Consider the following 19,097-nt stretch of genomic DNA (forward strand, 5'->3'; position numbering starts at 1 on the left):
GTTCCCAGGTGGCAATGCCCTTCTGGTGTGGATGGTACCTTTTCCGTAACTTTGCCTGGCAAATTTTGATCAGATTTTTAGTGAGAATTACTTGCTCACAAACTGATTTCTTATAGGCCCTGGGTTAATTTCTTTTCATGCTTTAATATGTGATAACTTCATCATCGTGAGAAATATGATAATTCACACTCAGTGTGATTGATGTGTGATTTGAGGATGTAGTTTTGTACTCAACTTTTTATTAGTGTTGATTAAAAAAACCAGTTTACAAGTCAGGGTATGTATGTGAATAGAACAGTTGTTATGAAGTAATATGACATTGTAATTACAATTAACACTCCCTATTGCATGCCCTCATGCCAGTGCCAAGTCGCTTGTTAAGAACTTTTTTTGAAATCCTTTCGTAAGTGCCCCTTATCTTGCCAAACTAGTTTTTTTGTAATGAGGTTGGAAGGAGGTTGGGCTGATGAAAAGAATAACATTTTATTTGAGGTTCTCGGAGCAGCTGGCCAGGCTGGGTTCCATTTCACAGGCTGAAGTGGGGCAGTGCGTTTCCTTTGGCTGTTCTGCCAGTCAGGAAGAGGGCTGGCTACACAGTAGAATATGTCATATTCCAAAATATTCTGGGCTTTTCCTAAGTAATCCATCTGTGATTTTATCTCGTGGCTATCCTCAGATTTCCCCTCTCACCTTGCCTGCTGAAAAGACTGGAGGCAAATTTACGGCCTACCTGGAACAGTGGTATAGGATTTCGGCTCCGAGTTTCCTATTAGTTTTTTTCCCCTCGTGCTATTTAACTTGTTTTCATTCTTTCTTACCCGTTTGCAATTTGAGTCATCTTGTTTGCTATGTGTATGTATCATTTGAAGCACCTTAAGTCTCTTTTCAAACAAGACGGGCAATATGTACATAACTAATTTTTGCACTATTCGCCCATTTTTGTTAGATCAAGGCAGGCCGAGTAGCTGAAGCACCAGGTTTTGGGAAAGAGCCACAAGCCAGTTTGAATTCCAGCTTTGACACTTAGTCACTGTGGGACCGTGGACACGTTGTTTAGCCTGTCTGAGCTCCTGCTCTGTACAATGGAAATAATAATCCATAACCCACAGAGGGGTCTTGGGGACTACACAGAATAACTCATGTGAACTGCTTGGTGCATAGTAGGCATTCAATAAATGTCAGGTTCCTGCTTATCCCAGTTAATAATGCTTATTAGACTATATTAAAAACTAGAACCAGACTGTGATAATGCATTTCTTTATTACATATTTAAGCCAAATAAGTCATTTCCCCCAGGGGAGGGGAGAGATAGGTTGAATTCTATTCATTTGGTGAACTTATTTATTAATCTGTTTCCCCAGCATTACTTAGTTTCCTACTCCATAATTTAGTTTTCATGCAACAAAAATATCACAGTTCGGTGTTCCTCTTAACTCTACTGATTGTTTTTTTTAAAAATCGATTACATTTGCTGCTTATTAGAGGTCATTATTAATGACATTATCAGCTCAGTTGTTCCCTAACTACTTTGTGCTGAGAAACTTTTGCTCTCAAGCATTTCCCTGAGGTCTGAGGATTTAAAAGGATCAAGGTTTAAATGGCAACGTTAGAGCAAAAGAAAAACAGGGGTGGGCGGGGAGACCCACACCGCCTGTGTTCTCTCGTGTTACTGTTACACGTTTGCATTGAAGGGGAGCCCCGTTTCCCTCAAGGAAGGACCTAAGGAGCGGCAGGCAGGAACCTGGGCGCGGACTCACAAGCTGGGACCGGGGGACCATTGCACCTTTAAGGACTGGAGGCTGGGTGTTAGCTCAGCCTCCTTCCCGGCCCACCTCTGAACCCTGATTGACAGGGCGCCGGGCGAGGAGGAGCCCAAGGAGGCCCAGGAGGAGGTGCCAGCAGGAAAGCAGGGGAGGAGGGGCCGTCTTCTCGCCGATGGCCAATCAGGGAAGGGGGCGTGGCCCGTATTCTCTCGGAGGACCAATCAGAGAAGGGGGCGTGGCCACGGCCCCCTCCCTCCTCTCCCCCACCTCCTCTCCCCGCCCCTCCCCCTCCCCCGGCCCCCTCCCCTCTCCTCCCTCCCTTTCCTCCTCCTCCTCCTTCTCCTCCCTCTCCTCGCAGGCTGTGGTTTTTCTGTGTGTGTTTCTGGAGTCCTGAGCCTGAGCTAAACAAAAGCAGGAGGCTGGCGGGGCTGCCGGAGTTTGCAGAGCCGGAGGAGGAGCGAGCCCGAGCTCTGCCTGCGCCGCGGCCGGGGGATCGGCTCTGGCTACAGCCCACCCCCTTTGAGATCACTCCGGCCGGGAGTGGGGGTGGGGGGCGGCGGGGGCGGGGGGAAAGTTTGCATTGCAATCCCCCTGCCTGGCTCTCCTTTCTCCCGATCCGTGCATATTTGCAAGAGGATTAAGCCACAGATTTAAGCGCCGGGAGCCCATTCCTGCCTTGCAAGGAGACCGGACTGAACAACCCCACGCCAGCTCTGGTTTCTTGTCGTCCAGTGGGAAGGTGGTTTATTTTCCTTGCTTTTTGGAGTCAACACCCTTCCCCACCAGCCCCCCTCCCCACCCTTACCCCGCAGCCCCTCCACGCCCCCTCCCCCTCCCCGCTCCCCATCCTCCCACCACCCTGCAAAGAGGCAAAGGGATTTTTTTTTTCTTTTGGTCTTCTTTTTTCCCCCCTGCCCTGTTTATCCTGAAAAGGATTTGAAGACAGCTTGACGGATAAAAGCCTGGTGCTTCCCGGAGCCGCGCTCAGGAGCAGGAACCGGGCTGCGCTGCTCGGAGATGGACGAGCAGCCCAGGCTGATGCACGCCCACGCGGGGGTCGGCATGGCCGGGCACCCCGGCCTGTCCCAGCACTTGCAGGACGGGGCTGCGGGGACCGAGGGGGAGGGCGGCAGGAAGCAGGACATCGGGGACATCCTACAGCAGATCATGACCATCACGGACCAGAGTTTGGATGAGGCGCAGGCCAGGTGAGACGCAGCCTTTTCTTTTCCTTTCTTGGGTTTTTTTGTTTTTCTTCTCTCGCTGGGGGAAACAATGGGAACCGAATCAACACAGCGCTTTCTTTTAAAATGTTGTTTCTTTTCCCATTTTGACGAGCAACTCTATGGCGGAGGAGTGAAATTGGAAGAGCGTTGTTCTCTGAAGTGTAATCGCCCCTGCCGTGAGGCGGCTGTGTGCATATTGTGTGTGTGTGTCTCTGTGTGTGTGTGTGAACACAGAAGCATTCACAGATATCCACACAAACACTCAGGCACGCAGAAAATACTGCCAACTGATCCAAAAGCGGCCCTCAGCACTTTTTACTGCTTTAAAGAAAAGTGCCAGAGAGAACAGAATTGTCAAGTTTTGAACAGCATTCCATGTCTTCTTGGTTAGGGACCCAGTGACATTACAAAATAAAATGTTCCAAGAACACTTTATTTACAAATTTAGTTGACTCCTTACCTAAATCAGAGACTTCTGATTTTCTTTCTTGATATACCCTCCAAAATTCATTTTCGTCTTTTCCCCTTTCTCCCCCTTTTAAAAAAAGCAAGATAATCCTTTGTCACTAGTTGTCAGCTATCCAGAAAATATTTTGTTTTCATTTAATTCTTTCAAAAAGAGCTGATGGAAAGATATAAGAGGTACTTTTGCTTTTAGACATATTTGTTACTTTTAAGAAACCAGGATGTTCAGTTTAACTGTATGGGCTCCTAATTTGAGCCGCTTTACTAACCTCCCATGGCACAGAATGTATGGTCCTTTAAAAAGGGGTTGGGGGACAAAAATCAAGCACTCTCTTTTCCCCATCTTCTCTCAGGGCCACTTAGAATGCAACTACATAGAAATGAAGGCATGTGTGTATTTTGTGTATTTCAATACTACAGAACATGACGGTCTTCATTAAAGAAACATAATAAATAAACTGGGTAGAGCAACTTCACCCGTCACCAGGTACATAGCTCTCCACTCGAGAATTTTACAGTAAATTCTCTTTAAAATAAAACATAGACTCAATGGCAAACCACTAATATCGTGCCCTTGCCCATCTCGAAAGGAAGAATTTTAAAAATCTAATGATCACATATATGTTTACAGTTGCTCAGCTTTGTGAAATCTCAGAAGTAGTATTTAAATTAAAAAAAAAAATACATACACAATTCCTGTACCTCAAATGACTCAGTCATGGAAAAGACATCGTCATGTATGTGTTTTCATCTTAGGGAAATAGGAATTTTGAGTTGAGACGAGAAGAAACAGTTGAAAACATGGATGTTATGAATTACAGTCGTGTTTAAGCACATGCAACACGTACACTCCAACAGTACTGAGGTTTACAGTGCTCGAAAACTTAGAAATGTTCAAAGACTGGAACTATTACATATGTTTTAAAATAGGAGAAAGTTTTCCAAAATTAATCAGTGCTGTTTTTGAATTTTATTTTCAGAAAGAAAAAAAAGCTAATAGGTATGGTAAGGGAAGATTTCCCACTGGCAGTCTCTTTTTCAGTTAGAACAGATTTCTCCATTATATTGTTCCAGAAAAATAAACTCAGATATACCAATAAACTGCTTTAATAGCAAGTTTGTGAAGTGGAAGGAGCCAGTAAGACTGGAGATTCACCACTTTTCTGGTGTTTATCCTGCTCCTTTTTGTAAAACTGAGGATAGCCGTTGCTTGGCGGTTCCCCTTTTAATGGCCTAGATGCCGAGAGAGATCAGACACAATTTGGGGACAGGGAAATTTCTCTTCTCTCTCTACAGCCCCACTGATATGTTGTGGAAATTCAATATCTCTTCTGTAAAGCCGTGGGGGGGTTTCTTTTGCTTTTTTTTGTTTGTTTGTTTTGTTTTGTTGTTTTCTTTCTTTTTTCTTTTGGAATTTGGGCCTAGATAGGTATAAGAATACAATTAGTGAAAACTATTTTAAAAGGCCCCCAAAGAAATCTTTGATACATTAAGTCTTTTCCACCTTTTTTTCACCCGACAAAACTAAATCACCACTAAGCTTTCTTTTTGGTTTAACAATGTAACTCTTCTTAGCAAATACCTATCTGGTTTTTCTTTCCCTACTGACACCTTCATAAGATACATTTTTTACTTACAAAGTAAACCACTAGTATTTTAGGTACAATATATGTATTTATTTTGATACTCTTGAATTTTGAGCTGATTACTCCTCTGCTGTACAGTACATAGAGCGGTGCTTCTGGTTTCTGTTCTCCAGGAGGACGTGTGTCTATGGTTTTTTTTTTTTTAACTTTCAAAGGGATTAAAGAAGAATTGCATGCGTTTTGAATGCCAGGGGCTTTCATTTATGTTTACACATTAATTTTAGTTAGTACACAGAATTCCCTCAGCCAATAGCCAATTCGATCAGTGTTTTGTTTCCAAAACAATATCCTGCTGCTAAGTGCTTCCACAGTAAAATAAAGGGAAAGGTATTGTTTTGTTCCTCAAGTGCATTCTGAATGCAGACACACTCAAGAACCAGGTGAATCACTAATCTAAGAGGCAGAATTGTATTTATTTTTTTCCCCAATGGGCGCAAGGTCCTAATTGTAAATAATTGAATTTCAACACCTGCAAATAAGCGGTGTGTGCACGCGAGGCATAATGTGAACACAGAGAAATGAATTTACTCCCCATATGAGTATGTTTGCCCCCTGGCAATGCATTTCCATACTCTTTAACTTGGGGACTGAAATTTTATAAATTGACAGTTCTGCTCAGAAGACCTTTCAAGCGTCTTGTGTTTATGAGAATACGGGGAATCTGCGGAATGAATTCGAACACATGGGTGAATTAAATTTGAAAACACACACACACACACACACGCACACACACGCACACACCCCGAGAGGCAGACAGCTCCTAGATGGTGGAGGCATGGATTGTACAAAATTGTTAACCCATGCTGTGGGCTGTGCTGTGTCCACTGCCCGATAGGATTATTGGTTAAGAATTCCACTTGGATTCAAGTACTTGAATAAAAAACCAAAACAGCTCTGCCTAACTGGGCGTAATTGGCGTTAGTTCTGTTCTGTAGTTAAACCCCTACTCTCCCCCTGCTAATTAATATGATTTCTGTGGCGGGCTCTCTATATTAAGCCATGGAACAACTGAAGCAGGCCACAGACTTCTGCTTGGTATATCATTTTGGCTCAATGTTCAGTTTTTTTCCCCGCTCATACATTATCAGCAATTTGATCTTGAAAGTGCACCTCAGCTATGATGTTGTTGTTTTTTCTTGCAGAAAACATGCTTTAAACTGCCACCGGATGAAACCTGCCTTGTTCAACGTGCTGTGCGAAATAAAAGAAAAAACAGGTAGGACTGAGATTCCGACACTTAAGCATTTTCTTTGGCCAATTGAGTCGCTTAACCAGCAATCAGGAACCCATTCTTTAAATATTAAAATTGCAGAATAGAAGTATTGTCAAGATTGATCGCGTGTGCCATCCGCAGGGCGTCCCAGTGGTCTGCTTCCCAGACCAGAAGCACCAAGTGTCCTGGGCAGTTCTTTGCAAGCATTGCTGGGTTATTGTCCTTAAGTCTGTTCCCGGCTTCTTTGGAGTTGGGCCTCACATAGCAGTTCTGAAGGGACATTTATAGAATGATGTGCCTTTGGGGGAAAATATGAAAGTAAAAGTCCGTTTCCTGAAGGAATACGTTTGGTCCATCTTTGAAACACTCATTCTGGGGGAGTTGTTTAAAATGTCCTTTCCTTTTGCTTACACTTCCATGCAGCAGCTCTGCCGGGGTTGTCAGCTACCTCTGCGGGAAGTGCAGGCAGCCCCACACCACAGGGTCCGGGGGTCCGGGTGACCTGTGGTGTCCTATCAGGGAGAACCCGTGCCTTTAGGAGAACGCAGTGCCATGAGATCATTCTTTCGGGTGTTTTTCTACTTTCTAGACACCATAACACGTCCCACGAGGGCATTTAAATTTTAAAGCAACAATTAAAAAATAGCAGCCATCCATCAGAGGTATTCTTAACAGATGTTCTGGAAAGGACGCGCAGCAACATCCGCTCGTTGGTTGATTTGAAGCCTTCACTTCCTAAAGTGGGTGAATCTCTGTCTCGGAGCAAGAAAGAGTTGCGGAGGCGATCTGAAGCCAGGGAGTCAGGAACCAGGAGGAGAGCGGGGTGGTTCTCAGAAGCGGGAGCTTCTGCCGGGCTCTGCGTCGCTGGCTTCACGGCAAAGTCCCTGACATCCCACTTATTTATTTATTTTTTACAACAAGGAGCGTAACAGTCAATAATTCATATCTAAACCACATAAGCAAGGGCATGGCGTGAGTGAAAGTGACAATAAATATGATTGCATGCCCAGTTGATATACATTGATAGTTACACATAAAAAGGGGGGGGCGCAGGGCACCCAGGGTGGTTTTCTATTTGAGAGCTCTCTCTGTGTGTTTCTCTTTTAAAAAAATAAATAGTTTCAAGATGTGACCGTTGATGGACTATGTAATTACTTGGGGCTTGGATTGTGTGTAAAATTAGTAAGCAGCTGCTTTGTTGAATGTTATTTGCGCTGGGCATGGTGTCCTAGACAAAGCGCCTGAGTAACGACGCTGGGAGGGTCTTCCGGGTGCCCCAGGTGCCCTGGCCCAGCCCTAACCTTAGTGCGAGGCTGTTAATTGCATTATTTCAGCTGTGAGACACCTTTTAAGAGATTTGTGGGTTGTGCGTACGAATATCAAAGCGCCCATTCAGTTTGTCACACTTTTTAGTTTCCAGTGTTTTTTTTGTTTTTTTTTCTCCCTATTGGCTCATAGCAGGAAATGTAAGCGCATATATACATTTCGTGCCTCTCTCCTTTTTTCTTCCTTCTCATTTTCTTTTGTGGTCTTGATGCTTATTTACTGTGACTATTTGGTTTGTTGAAATTTGTTTCTAATCTAGTACGTGCCCTGCGGACCTTGACTCAAAAGCTGTAGAATCAAGATATAAAGACGTGTTGGTAATCCAGGCTCCAGGGACGCCGGTTTTGAGGACACGTTATGAGATTTTTATTGAAAGGAAGCTCATCAGGGCACTGAACTGGATGTTGTGGCCAAAGTGTTTAATTCCAGTCCTCTAATTAAAGCCCACTGAGGCAGTGGGTCAAAGTGGGTGAGCAGCACTAGAGAGAGCTCTGCTTCCGGTGTGGGTGAGAGACCTGGTGTCTTAGTCACACTGGCTAAACTATGGTGCTGCGAAGCCGCTGCATTGGTCAAAATAACACACGGGAGCTGAAATTTATTGTTGGAGTGTGTATTTTGTTTTTTTAATTTTTGGTCATTTAATGATTTGAATATTTGGAGATCTTTAAAAATCTAAATGAAGGTTTTATGTGTTGTCTCTAGAATAATATATTTAAGCATACTTTGTCAAGTATAAATCCTGTAAATTGAAAATGACCGAGATCACTGCCCCCGTGGGAAAGGGGAAATGTGTGCGCGCGCGCACACGCACACACACACGCACACGCACACACACGCACAATTTTGGACTGAGAGGGCATCGGTGGGGGAAAGTGAAAAAAAAGAAAAGATGAAAAAGGGCCTACTTCCCTCTTGTTCTTCAGCTCGTGTGTTGGAAGGCCGAGGGGACGGAATAAACCTCCCCTGGAATGTTGTGTGTCCTGTCGGGAGGGGGGAGACCGTGTGGTGTTGCAAAGAACCCTCTGGTTCTGGAGTTCAGTCACTTCAGCTCAGACTCTGCCGAAGCCTGGTCCCATGCCAGCCTGTGTACATGTGCATGTGTCCGAGACACACCAAGTGGAAAGTTGCAGGAGCTTTTCTTTTCTGTTGATACAGAGCGAGTGAAAAGGTCGCTGGGACGGTCAGTTCACATACATTCCTTCATTGTGTTCTTAATTTCAAGCTCCCCCCCCCCCCCACATTTAATGAGTAATTTTGAGCTTCCATCTGAAGCCTTGTAGACGTGGCTTGGTTTAGGGTGGGCTTTGTGTGTGTGTGTGTGTGTGTGTGTGTGTGTGTGTGTGTGTGTGTTTGTATTCTCACTGGAAGTTCATGCATTTGGCTCACCTGGGTCTTGATAAGGCAGCAGGAATGAAAGGAACATGGGCACTGCATCCATTTGCTGTTTTTGCTTTTGTTACTGATTTTAGTTGGAAAACTCTAAGTAAGTAGGGAAACCAGCTAAGACTGTCTCTCCAACCTTTTGGAACTTGAAGGAAACACAGGCACCCAAAGTAGGCAGAACCGGCTACATTACAGTTGATTGACAGGTATTGAAGTCAGAAATTACTGTGGGGGTATTGAAAAAAAAAAAGAACCCGTGTGTCTTCTTGCTTCAGAGCGTGGGTAAGCCTTTATTTGATACATTTTTGCTTTTTAAAATAAATGCTAAGGAGAAAGAATGCCTACAAAATGCTCGGCCAGCAGATCTCACACAGCAGCAGGGAAAACCCGTCCACATCTGCAGCAATGTGTATTTCAGAAGTGGCTTTTATCTGTTTGCTCCTTCTGGGGACCACTTAATATGTCATTTTCTTTGTTTTTCAGGAACCATTTCTTGTCTTTTGACGTGTTAGCAATAGGCTGCATTTTCCATATGTGTAAATGCGGTGGTGGTGGGTTGGTGGAATGGAAGAGGAGAAACACAGGCAAAGATCGCTTTTCTTAAAAGGACCTTGAGTATCTTTTAAAACGTTTCTTGATTTTCTTTTTTACTTCTGTGTCAAAAAGTCATGCTGGTTTAAAAATTAGGAAAACCCAGAAAATATTGGGTGCCATTTACTGAGGAGAATATTTATAGATAACAGTGACTAGCTGTGATTGTTGTGACTAGTTTTTAATTTTAGAACATAATAGCTATAGATGGCACTTTCTAGTTTTCCTTCTGTGCACTGAAGTTAACGCAAATCAAGTCACTGAAGGAGGTTAAAAAATTATTCTCTGCTCCCTTAACACCTTTTGTTCTCTCTCTGTTCTTTTTTCTCTGTGTTCAATTAACACCCCCATCACAGAACTGTAGTTTTTTTTTTTTAAGTCTACTACTGTATTTCACTTTTGACACCTCCTTTATTAGTCTCACCTGCCACTTCTTTTTAATATGGCAATTACATTAGGGGGTGTCTACTCCTCTCCTTACAGCGTTAGAGGATAATTTGCGTGTGCGTGCACACATGTGCACGTGTGGACATGTGTGTGTTTTGTATGTAGTGGCAGGGGCGCTATGGAAGGACGCTGTGTGGGGCAGGGAAATAATTCTGATCGTGTCAGGCCTCGAGCAGAGGACAGGGCTGAAATAACTTCAGACGATTTCGAGCTGCCTCTGATCAGATTCCCCTTGGAGTGGAACGGGCAAGAGTGACTTTTCCCAGAAGTCCATCTGCAGCAGGCAAATGCAAACCCTTTTTCTTGCTGATGAGAGAATTCAAATATTTGTGGGGTTTTTTTTCCCCCCAAGGGGCTCACAGAGAGAGAAGGGGCACAAAGCCAAGGTCGGGGAGCCCCAGCGTTCTCCCTGACATTCTCCCTGACACCACGTCTGGGGTTTAGCAACATGGGACACAGAAGTATTGTGGTCACACTGCGTCCCAGTTATTGTGACCTGGACATACAGTGAGCTCATGGGGAGATGTGTCCCTCAGGTCCAGTCACTTGCGTGTAATCAATTTTTAGACAAATTCTGGCATCTGAGAGAGAGGGAAGAAGGTGCAAAGGGCAGTTGGGTCAAACGTAGCAGAAGAGATTTTTGGAAATTTGCTGTCATTTCTTCTAACAATAGGGGAGTCTATTTAGATTTAGGCTAAACCGAGGAAGCTGGAAGGGGATTTGTGAGAGGGGAAGCAAGGAGAGAGACTTGTGACCTAGGAAGCGTGGGGTGTCAGGAGCTGGGAGGAGAGGGTGTGGGTTTCCTGGGGGGGGGGGCTGCCTGTGTGTCGCTCGGTGCTGGTGCTGTCCTGTCATGTTTTTTCTACTGACATACATGAACTTCTGGTGGCTGTTGTGGGCAGGATTACAAAACATACCCCCAAGCAAGTAAAGAACCCAAAACTTAGATACTGAGCATACTTAACTAGGGAGGCATTTTAATTCTAATGTGACACATAACCCTGGCTTCTTTTGAGATCCAGTGTTTACATGCACGCTTTAGGGAACCTTAGCCTTAATGCTGGTTTCAGACCTCTTCTAGATGGATGCTGTTACGCTTTGAACTTGGTGATGTGAATCTAAATATCCTTTTATTCCTTTTTCTTTTTATTAAAAAAGAAGATGTACCCCGAGCCCCACATGACAGAAGCAGTGTCCCAGGTCCAGCTCCCCAGACAGCTGTTATTCAGCGTCCTATGACCCGGGGGCACCCGTCCATTTGCACTGCCTTTTCAGCCGGGGCTGGGGGAATTATATGATGCTGGTTCCAGCCCTAAGCAAGTATGGGGAGATGTAAGGAGGGCCATGATTGATAAATAAAATCAGGTGGATTAATGAGTTGTTTGCAAAGTGCTCTGCACTCTCTGGGCTGTATAATAAAAGATGCTTTAGCTTCTATAATAAATTATCTGAGGACTCGTATCCTGTTCCATCTCATAGGATGTCATGTGTTAACTCTTTCAGGCCAACAAAGCGCATCTACTGGTCTCTAACTGAGTAGTGGGTGGTTCGTGGTCTCTCGTGTGGAGGCGTCACAGGTTGAATCTTCTGCCCTGTCTGCGTCTTAGAGATGTCACTTCTCCGAACTTGGCAGAGTGATTTCCAGAAAAAGAAAAAAGAAAAAAAAAAAAAGTGCGGGTATAGACTGTCCTAATCTTATAAAACCTGTCTCCCTTCATGGCAGAATAAGGCCAGATACTCCCCGGAAGGCCTTCTGATCTCTGACAGCTCCGTTTCAATCTCTCAATTATTGGTGGAGATCAAGATGGCAATGGTGGAAAAATTGATCCCTTTTGGTTTAGGTCATGGTTTCAACGACATCTTCCACTAACACGTTTGTCATTAGTGGGTGCTGGGGTGGATACCGCACACCTGTGCTCGTTCTGGACCTTCCACAAAACAGTTACAGGATGACAGGCAAATTGCTTAAGTGATTTTCGGAGAAACTAGAGTAGTTAGGGACTTGGCTACTGGGCTAGCTGACTGGGCTAGCATCACCAACCCCCCCACTTTTTGCTGTGTGACCTTATTCAAGTCACTAAAGCTCTCTGTGCCTCATTTCCCTCACTTAGCAGATGAAGATAATGGTATCTCTCTTAGGGGTTGTTAGGATTACATGAGGTAATATATGTAAATTACAGTGCCTGGTACAGAGTAAACAGTCAGTAACTGTTAGCTCTTATTATTTCTGGCCCTGTTTTCTTGGAGGGAAAAAAGAGGCTGCACCAGATGGTCCCTAAAGACCAAGCCAATTCCAAGACTCTGTGATTCTATGCTGAAAAGAGACCAAAACTGCTGAATTTAAGATTGGCTTTCTTTTGTTTCTCTTGCCATTCTCTCAAAGTGAGAATTAGCTATCTCTGGCCAAAAGGCTGGCACTCGGTTGGAAGAAGAGAGAGGAAAAAAAGGGGGTAAAAACAAAGACAAAGGTTTTTAATTATCCACACACTGGACACCAACCCCCTAAAAAGCTAGAATTGCATACATTAGTGATGGTGTTTTCTTAGTATCAGCAACTGGAGATATTATGTAATCACAGTGAAAAATATTTTCCCTCTGAAAACACATAGGCACATCCATTCAACTCACAAAGTTTCAAAGCAAGAAGAGTGTGTTCAGGACCTCTCCCTGTCTTCCTAATATGTTCCTTATTTAGGAAAAATGTTGTCTTTGTCATAATACCAGCCTTAATACAGAGTAGGTTTCTTTTTTATAGCTTTCTTGAACTATATTTCATATATCATGGAGTTCACCCATTTTAAGTGTACAGTTCAGTGGTTTTACTATATTCACAAAATTGTGCAACCATCACCACCGTCTAAATTTAGGATATTTTCATTCCCCTCCCCGCCACAAAACCCAGCACCCATATCAGTCAGTTTGTATTTCTCCCTTTGCCTAACCCTCAGTGACCACTGAGCTCTGTCTCTATGGATTTGCCTGTTCTGGACATTTTCACATAAATGGAATCATGCAGCACATGTTTTGTAAGTAGCTTCTGTCTCTTGGCATAATGTTTTCAGGGCTCGTCTCTGCTGCAGCCGGTGTCAGTACCTCCTTCCTTTTCATGACTGGGTAATACTCCACCGATGGAGTATTTTGTTTATCTGTCCATCAGTTGGTCGGCGGGCATTTAGGTTGTTTCCGTGCATTGGCGTTGCTGGGGACGTTTGCACACAAGTTTTGCATGGACATGTTTTTATTTCTCTGGTTAGATGCCTAGCAGTGGACTTGCTGGGTCGTATGCTAGCTCCGTGTGCAGCGTTTTGAGGAGCTGCCCACCTGTTTTGTAGGGGGGCTGTGGTAGGTGTATTCTGAGGGCATGTGGTAAGTGACGCTAAGTTTGTCGTCGGCACACCCAGCGTTCCATTTTTTCAAACTTTTTCTCCAATCAGTGACCTCTCCTTGCCTCCGCGTTCAGGGCTCGACTGTCCTTTTTTGTCTTCTTTGATCAATACTTACTCTAAGAAAACAGTATTCTGATAAATATGTTTGGCTCGAAGTTTGCATGACTGGGATGTATGTGAAGCCCCTCTCAGCGACGTGCGTGGTGAAGAGGAAAAAACTCTGTCGAAGGAAGGAATCTCTACTGTGGAAGTCCTGTGTCAGGCTCCTGAGAGGAAGCCATTTGCAACAGAGACAGGACGGCTGGCGTGGACTTTGAGGAAAAGCAACCTGGATTCAAGTCCTAGCTTGTTATGTGGCATGAGCACGTTATTTGATTTCACGGAGCTTTAGTTTCCTCATATGGGCAGGAAAGCTACCACGTCAGGTTGCAGAAAGGGCCAAACAAGACGAGACTACAAAGCTCAGAGTTGCTCGGGTTTCCTCAGTAAATGGCAAGTACTGTTATTTTCCTGAAACCATGCGGCAGACTGCTGCCCTCGCCTGTCACTGGTTTGGCTCTGTCTGTCCAGGTTGCGTGTTCGCTCAGCCCTGGCTGACTCTCAGGCCGGCGGAGTACTTCCCGACCCTGCGTTAGATGCCTTAAATGGTTGTGTACATGGGAGGGAAAAGCATCTGAGGCTCAGCTCAGTGAAAGCAGCCCAGCATTCCAGCATCTCCCCTCTTCAAGCCTCCAGTTCTGGGGAGAGACTCGAGCAGGGCTGTTCAGTGAACCCACACGCACACACACACGTCATTTGAAATGTAATGTTTCACATTTCTCATAGCCCATTTAAAGAAATGTACAAAGTAACAGCGGAAATTAATTCTAATAATACATGGTATTTAAATCCTGATACATCTAAAACATTTCAACGTGTGATCAACATAAAAACTTTAATGAGACATTTTTTTTTCTTTTTGTCCTAAGGCTTTGAAAGCCACTGTGTATTTTACACACACGGTACCTCTTCCCTTTGGACGAGCCACACTTCGAGTGCTCACAGCCACGTGCGGCTCGTGTCCACCTCGCCGGACGGCATGGCCACGCAACGGCTGTTCTGGCACGAAGAGTCGCTTTGTTCTTTTTTGGCGCCATTTTTACACTCTGAGGAAGACACATGGTTGTTCCCTACTCAGATGCGACCTGCTAGTTCGGTGGCAATTGGAAGAAGCATGTGCGAGGCATCTCTTTCTGGGAGGGACCTTCCACGGCTGGGACGTCCCTCTCCTTCTTTCTTCCCCTAACGCCTTGCTTTAAGCTTTGTTTCCTTATTCTTAACAAACTCTGAAGAGATCCCTAAAATAGCATGACTGGGTAGCACAGCCACCTCGTTTTCTACAGCTAGAAACTGGGGAACGAGTACGGGGGGGCCCCATGGTGTGCCCAGTTTGCTGGACCCCAAGCCTGGAGGCCGAGGCCTGACGCTGACGGCTTTCAAGTTCGCACGTTATTTTGAGAATGCCATTTACCCTCGTCATCTCAGGTTTCCACATCCACGCGGTGAGTGTCTCTGGAGCGTCTAACGTGACCCACATTCGTGTGTCATGAGCCCAGCATGTTCGCTGCCAAGGCCAGGCTCCCGGGGCGGACGCCGCGAGCAGCACTGAGAAAAGGAAACACATCCTTGTTGGGGCAGCTCTGACGTGTCCCGTGGCTCCACTGGTCTTTTCCAGACAGGCCTGTGACACTGCTCATGGCGGCTGAAAGCTGCCTCCACCCCTCAAGTTGAATTGGAGAAGGCGAATGGAAGGGCAGAAACTTCGTGATTGTTCCCTTTTTTAAATTGAATCTTTGAGCATCACACCCCAAGGCCCGTCAGGCCGTCCCACGGCAGCCCCCTCGCTGGCTCCATGGCTGAATGCAGATAATGCTGCTTTTGCCTCCTATGCATTTGTAGCTGTGGGGCTCCAGACTGGAAATGGCTTTTGGGAAATACCGAGACCTGTGTTTGCAGGTTGGGACTGCAGTGTATTCCTTTGCAAGTTTACATGCTGCAGCCCGGGAGGTCAGGAAACTCAGCTTTGGTTTTCACCTTGGCACTAAGACCTTGTTCATCATTTACCACCACTGAAATCCTAAAACAATGTCTGCTTCCCACCTACCTGTCAGTGGGGCTTCTGGAAACTTAAAGTGGGGGTGTTTACAGAGGTGTTTGATTTTCCTTAAAGTGTGGTCCACTGAGTGTGAGACGAAAGCTGCGCCTCTGTCCGGCTTGGGAACGGTCGGCGATGCCGGAGGGCCTGTGCTGGGGGCGCCGGGAGCCAGGGGTCTGGCTGAGGGCGGTAGGTGCTCCTCCTGGGAGGAGCCCCCTGATAATTTCCATTGTCCCAGTGTCCACAGTTTGCCTTAATCTTCTGTGCCTAACAAAGAAGGCGTCTCACAGGCCCCAAAGGTGCGCCCAGCCTGCGTGCTCTGAACGGCTCTCTGGATAAGAGGGTGGAGAGGCACTTCCTTCCTATGGCATTTTGTGCCGAGCTCGGGGCCCTGCACCCACGTACGTGAACAGACACTTTAAAAACAAAGTGGGCAACACAGGCGCAGCTGGCCTTTGTGTGGCCTCCTTTCCACGGTGCCTGTAATCCTAACCCCTTGTGGGGCGGGGTGGGGGGGCGCCTGGGTGGGTGCCCGGAGGTGCTGTGCGTGAAGGCTGACAAGAAACCACAGGGTGTGAGGAGTAAGTTAAAGCAGCTTCGTCCTGAGGTCAAGAAGGTGGAAAGGAAAAAACAACAGGCAAAGGAAGCGAGCTCGGAGCTCAGATCAGGCGGAGAGAAGTCAGAGTCGTCCGAGAGGTGTTTCAGGGGATGCACCCCCCGCCCCCAAATGAAATCTTTGGAACTTGAGAAAATGCTCAGAAACCCTGGAGGAGCCCCACGGCCTGGGGCTCAGACGAGAGGCCGCATTTGGGCAGGAGCGCGATGCAGGGCCGTGGAAACCCACACAACCAACCTCGCAGAGGGGCTGGGGGCGCGAGGCCTCCTGTGCCAAGCTGCTGACCCAAGTGTGGGCCTCGTGCACGTGGCATGGCACTCAGGCATGGAGAAGGGGTGCGGCCTGAGCCCCCTCAGCCCCCCAGCCCCACACAGGCCACCAGGAGGCTGAGTGCCCAGCGTGGTGCTTGGCTCTGCCTTCGTTATGTCCCTGCTCGTTGGCTCCCGGACCAGCTCCTCCATCCAGGCCGACCTCAGGGTGGGAGGAAAGGGCCCCACCCCCGGGGAGCCTCAGGGTACCTGCGGCTCTGTGCCCAGGCAGCAGCCCGGGGCCTGTCCCTGCACAGGTCCAGGCTGCATTTTGGGGGGCAGTGCCCATGCTGTGCAGACGTCCTGGTGGTTGAGCATCCAGAAGTGAGATGGGGGGGAGGGCGGCGTGCACACATGGCCGAGTGTGTGTTCACACACGTGTGTCAGCGTGCAGCTCCTTTCTTGGGTGGCTCTGCGCTGTTTCCTCTAGTCAGTAAATATTCCCACTCATGCTTAGTGGTGTTGGAATGAGTCAGATACCTCCGTCTGGACTTCCTGCAGTAACCCTCCCGTCTTCTCCCTCAGTTCTCACTGGGAGCACCCCTGAGCACCCATCTTCCCCTGAGCACCCGTCTTCCCCTGAGCACCCATCTTCCCCTGAGCACCCGTCTTCCCCTGAGCACTTCGTCTTACCCTGGGGAGATTTTTAACCCAGAGAACTTTGATGTCTTCAAACAGCACTGACATTTGTTTCTGTTAAGCTTGGCCTGATTTCTTTAACAGTTGGAGAAGGTTTGGGGCCCCCAAACCTGCCTTGTTTCTTATATGGCAGCTTGTCTTGTCTCAGAGGAATGTCTGAAGGGGCCTCAAGCTGCCTTATTTTTGCAAGAGTCTTGGGAAAACAGACTAGATTTGGGTAGTTGCTCCCCCTGCTGCCCCCCCCTCCCCACACACAGAGTTGAGTCCCCTCCCCCACCTGGTCTGCTGGAGCCGAGGCAGGAAGGGGCTGTCATCAAGCTCAGGCCTAAGCGGTATCACTTTATTTTTCTTCTTAGAAAGTTCCACTAGGAAAGATGGTCTTGATGTGTGATTATTATTCTTAAAAGGATTCCTGTGCTTTCCTACGTGTTATAGCTGTTACAGTCTCGCAGGGCAACCGCCAGGTCCTACGACAGACCCTCCGGTGTGGGAGAGCTGGAAATCAGAAAGGTTGAATTCCCTAATTTCTTTGAAAATCTATGAATTGAGTGTAAATTTCTAGCAGCCCAGCCTGTGATCCACCAGCGGAAGGATCAGGCCCCGTCTTATCTCACAGGACGAGTTTCCCATCCCAGTGACTCGGGAGAGGGAAGGGTTACTGTGTAGGCTGTGAGCTCACATGTTACTATATTACTTCTTATTGCTACAGTTGTGGCGGCTAAATGTAAGTGTAGCGAAAATGAGAGCAGCGGTGGTGATAATAAAGAATGAAAGTAGTTGCCTCCTCGGCTCCAGATTTGGACACTCCCGCCCCCAATCTACTGCCCTGACTCCTCCCTTTGGAGGGGATTTGGGTGAGATATCTTGGTGATGACCACTGTGGCGTCACAGAGAGAAGCAGGACAGGGTGGCTTCCATTCGGGCCATCGTGTCAAGATGCCATTGGACTATGTCTTCTCCTCACCGCCAATGTCACCCCCGGAATGTGGCCCTTCACATGTGTGGGTTATAGGAGCTTGATTGTTTTTAAGTAAGTCTGACCAACTATTTTTGAATCCCATTTATTCTGGAGATGTTGGGAGACCACCGGTATGTCCCACAAGTTGAATAAATGAAAAAATTGAAAAGGAATTCCTGTTTCGTTTGGGTTCAGCGCTTCTGGACCAGTTAGCACTTTCATTTCAGATTTCGTGGAGGGCATGATGGAGTGGCAGGGTCTGTGCTCCATTTGGGTCCGCTCAGTGCTTCAGCAACTGCTTCTGGACCTTTTCTGGAGGAGGCGTCGTGAAGGAGACGAGGAATCGCCATGTGTGGCTTGTGGTCTTGTCCACTGGAGCTTACGGCCCATCAGGGGCCTAGATCACGGTCACGCTCCTGGTGTCGTGGGCCTCTGACCTGCCCCCAAAGCCCTGTGCCCACGACAGCCCTGCATTCCTTGCGCGTGTGGCTGTGATGGTCGTTCTGCCCGAAGTTCATTACCAGTCGTGCAGAGGCAGCTCTGAGCCACCGGGGCTGCTTTTCACTTGGGGAGCATGAGAGCTGCTCTGTGATTGGGTCCTGGCGCGTGCGGCCTTCTTGTCTTTCCCTGAGGCCCGTCACCCAGGGCTGGTGTCCCTTCTGCGCCCCCTTCACTCTCTCTCATCCTCTCCCCCCTCCACGGGGGCCTCCCCCACACCCCCCAATTGCTATTTTCCCACTTTGTGACCTGAGACCACTTGGCATTTCCCTGGGATGGCTGGAATTTACGGCCTGCTGACTAGGTATCCTGTGACATTTGCTCACCTGGGCAGCTTAAGCTGGCAGTGGGCCTGAGGGACCTGAGAGGAAGCGTGAAATTTACCTCCGCGCCCCAGGGTTCCGGCAAGGAGACAAACAGCGGTGTCCTGGAAGCTGGAATTCGTTTTGATCGCGGCACGTACTTAGTTATATATATTCATACACATGGATGATGTAT

At 47.0% G+C, this 19,097-nt stretch overlaps 1 protein-coding gene across 4 annotated transcripts in view; it reads left to right on the top strand.

The window, feature by feature from the left end:
* The first annotated feature begins 2,109 nt into the window (after positions 1 to 2,109).
* PBX1 (PBX homeobox 1) overlaps positions 2,110 to 19,097 on the top strand; it is a 234,477-nt gene continuing 217,489 nt past the window's right edge. For 2 of the 4 annotated variants that reach the window (XM_074322423.1, XM_074322425.1), the window contains exons 1-3: positions 2,110 to 2,502; positions 2,697 to 2,971; positions 6,243 to 6,316. In XM_074322423.1, the coding sequence (XP_074178524.1) occupies positions 2,781 to 2,971; positions 6,243 to 6,316 (265 nt within the window). In that variant the 5' untranslated portion in view covers positions 2,110 to 2,502; positions 2,697 to 2,780. Of the gene's footprint in view, positions 2,972 to 6,242; positions 6,317 to 19,097 lie in introns of all 4 variants that reach the window. The other 2 variants (XM_019747345.2, XM_019747347.2) reach the window with 1 other exon arrangement.

The sequence above is a fragment of the Rhinolophus sinicus genome, linkage group LG17 (genome assembly GCF_036562045.2).
Source record: "Rhinolophus sinicus isolate RSC01 linkage group LG17, ASM3656204v1, whole genome shotgun sequence".
Taxonomy (NCBI): domain Eukaryota; kingdom Metazoa; phylum Chordata; class Mammalia; order Chiroptera; family Rhinolophidae; genus Rhinolophus; species Rhinolophus sinicus.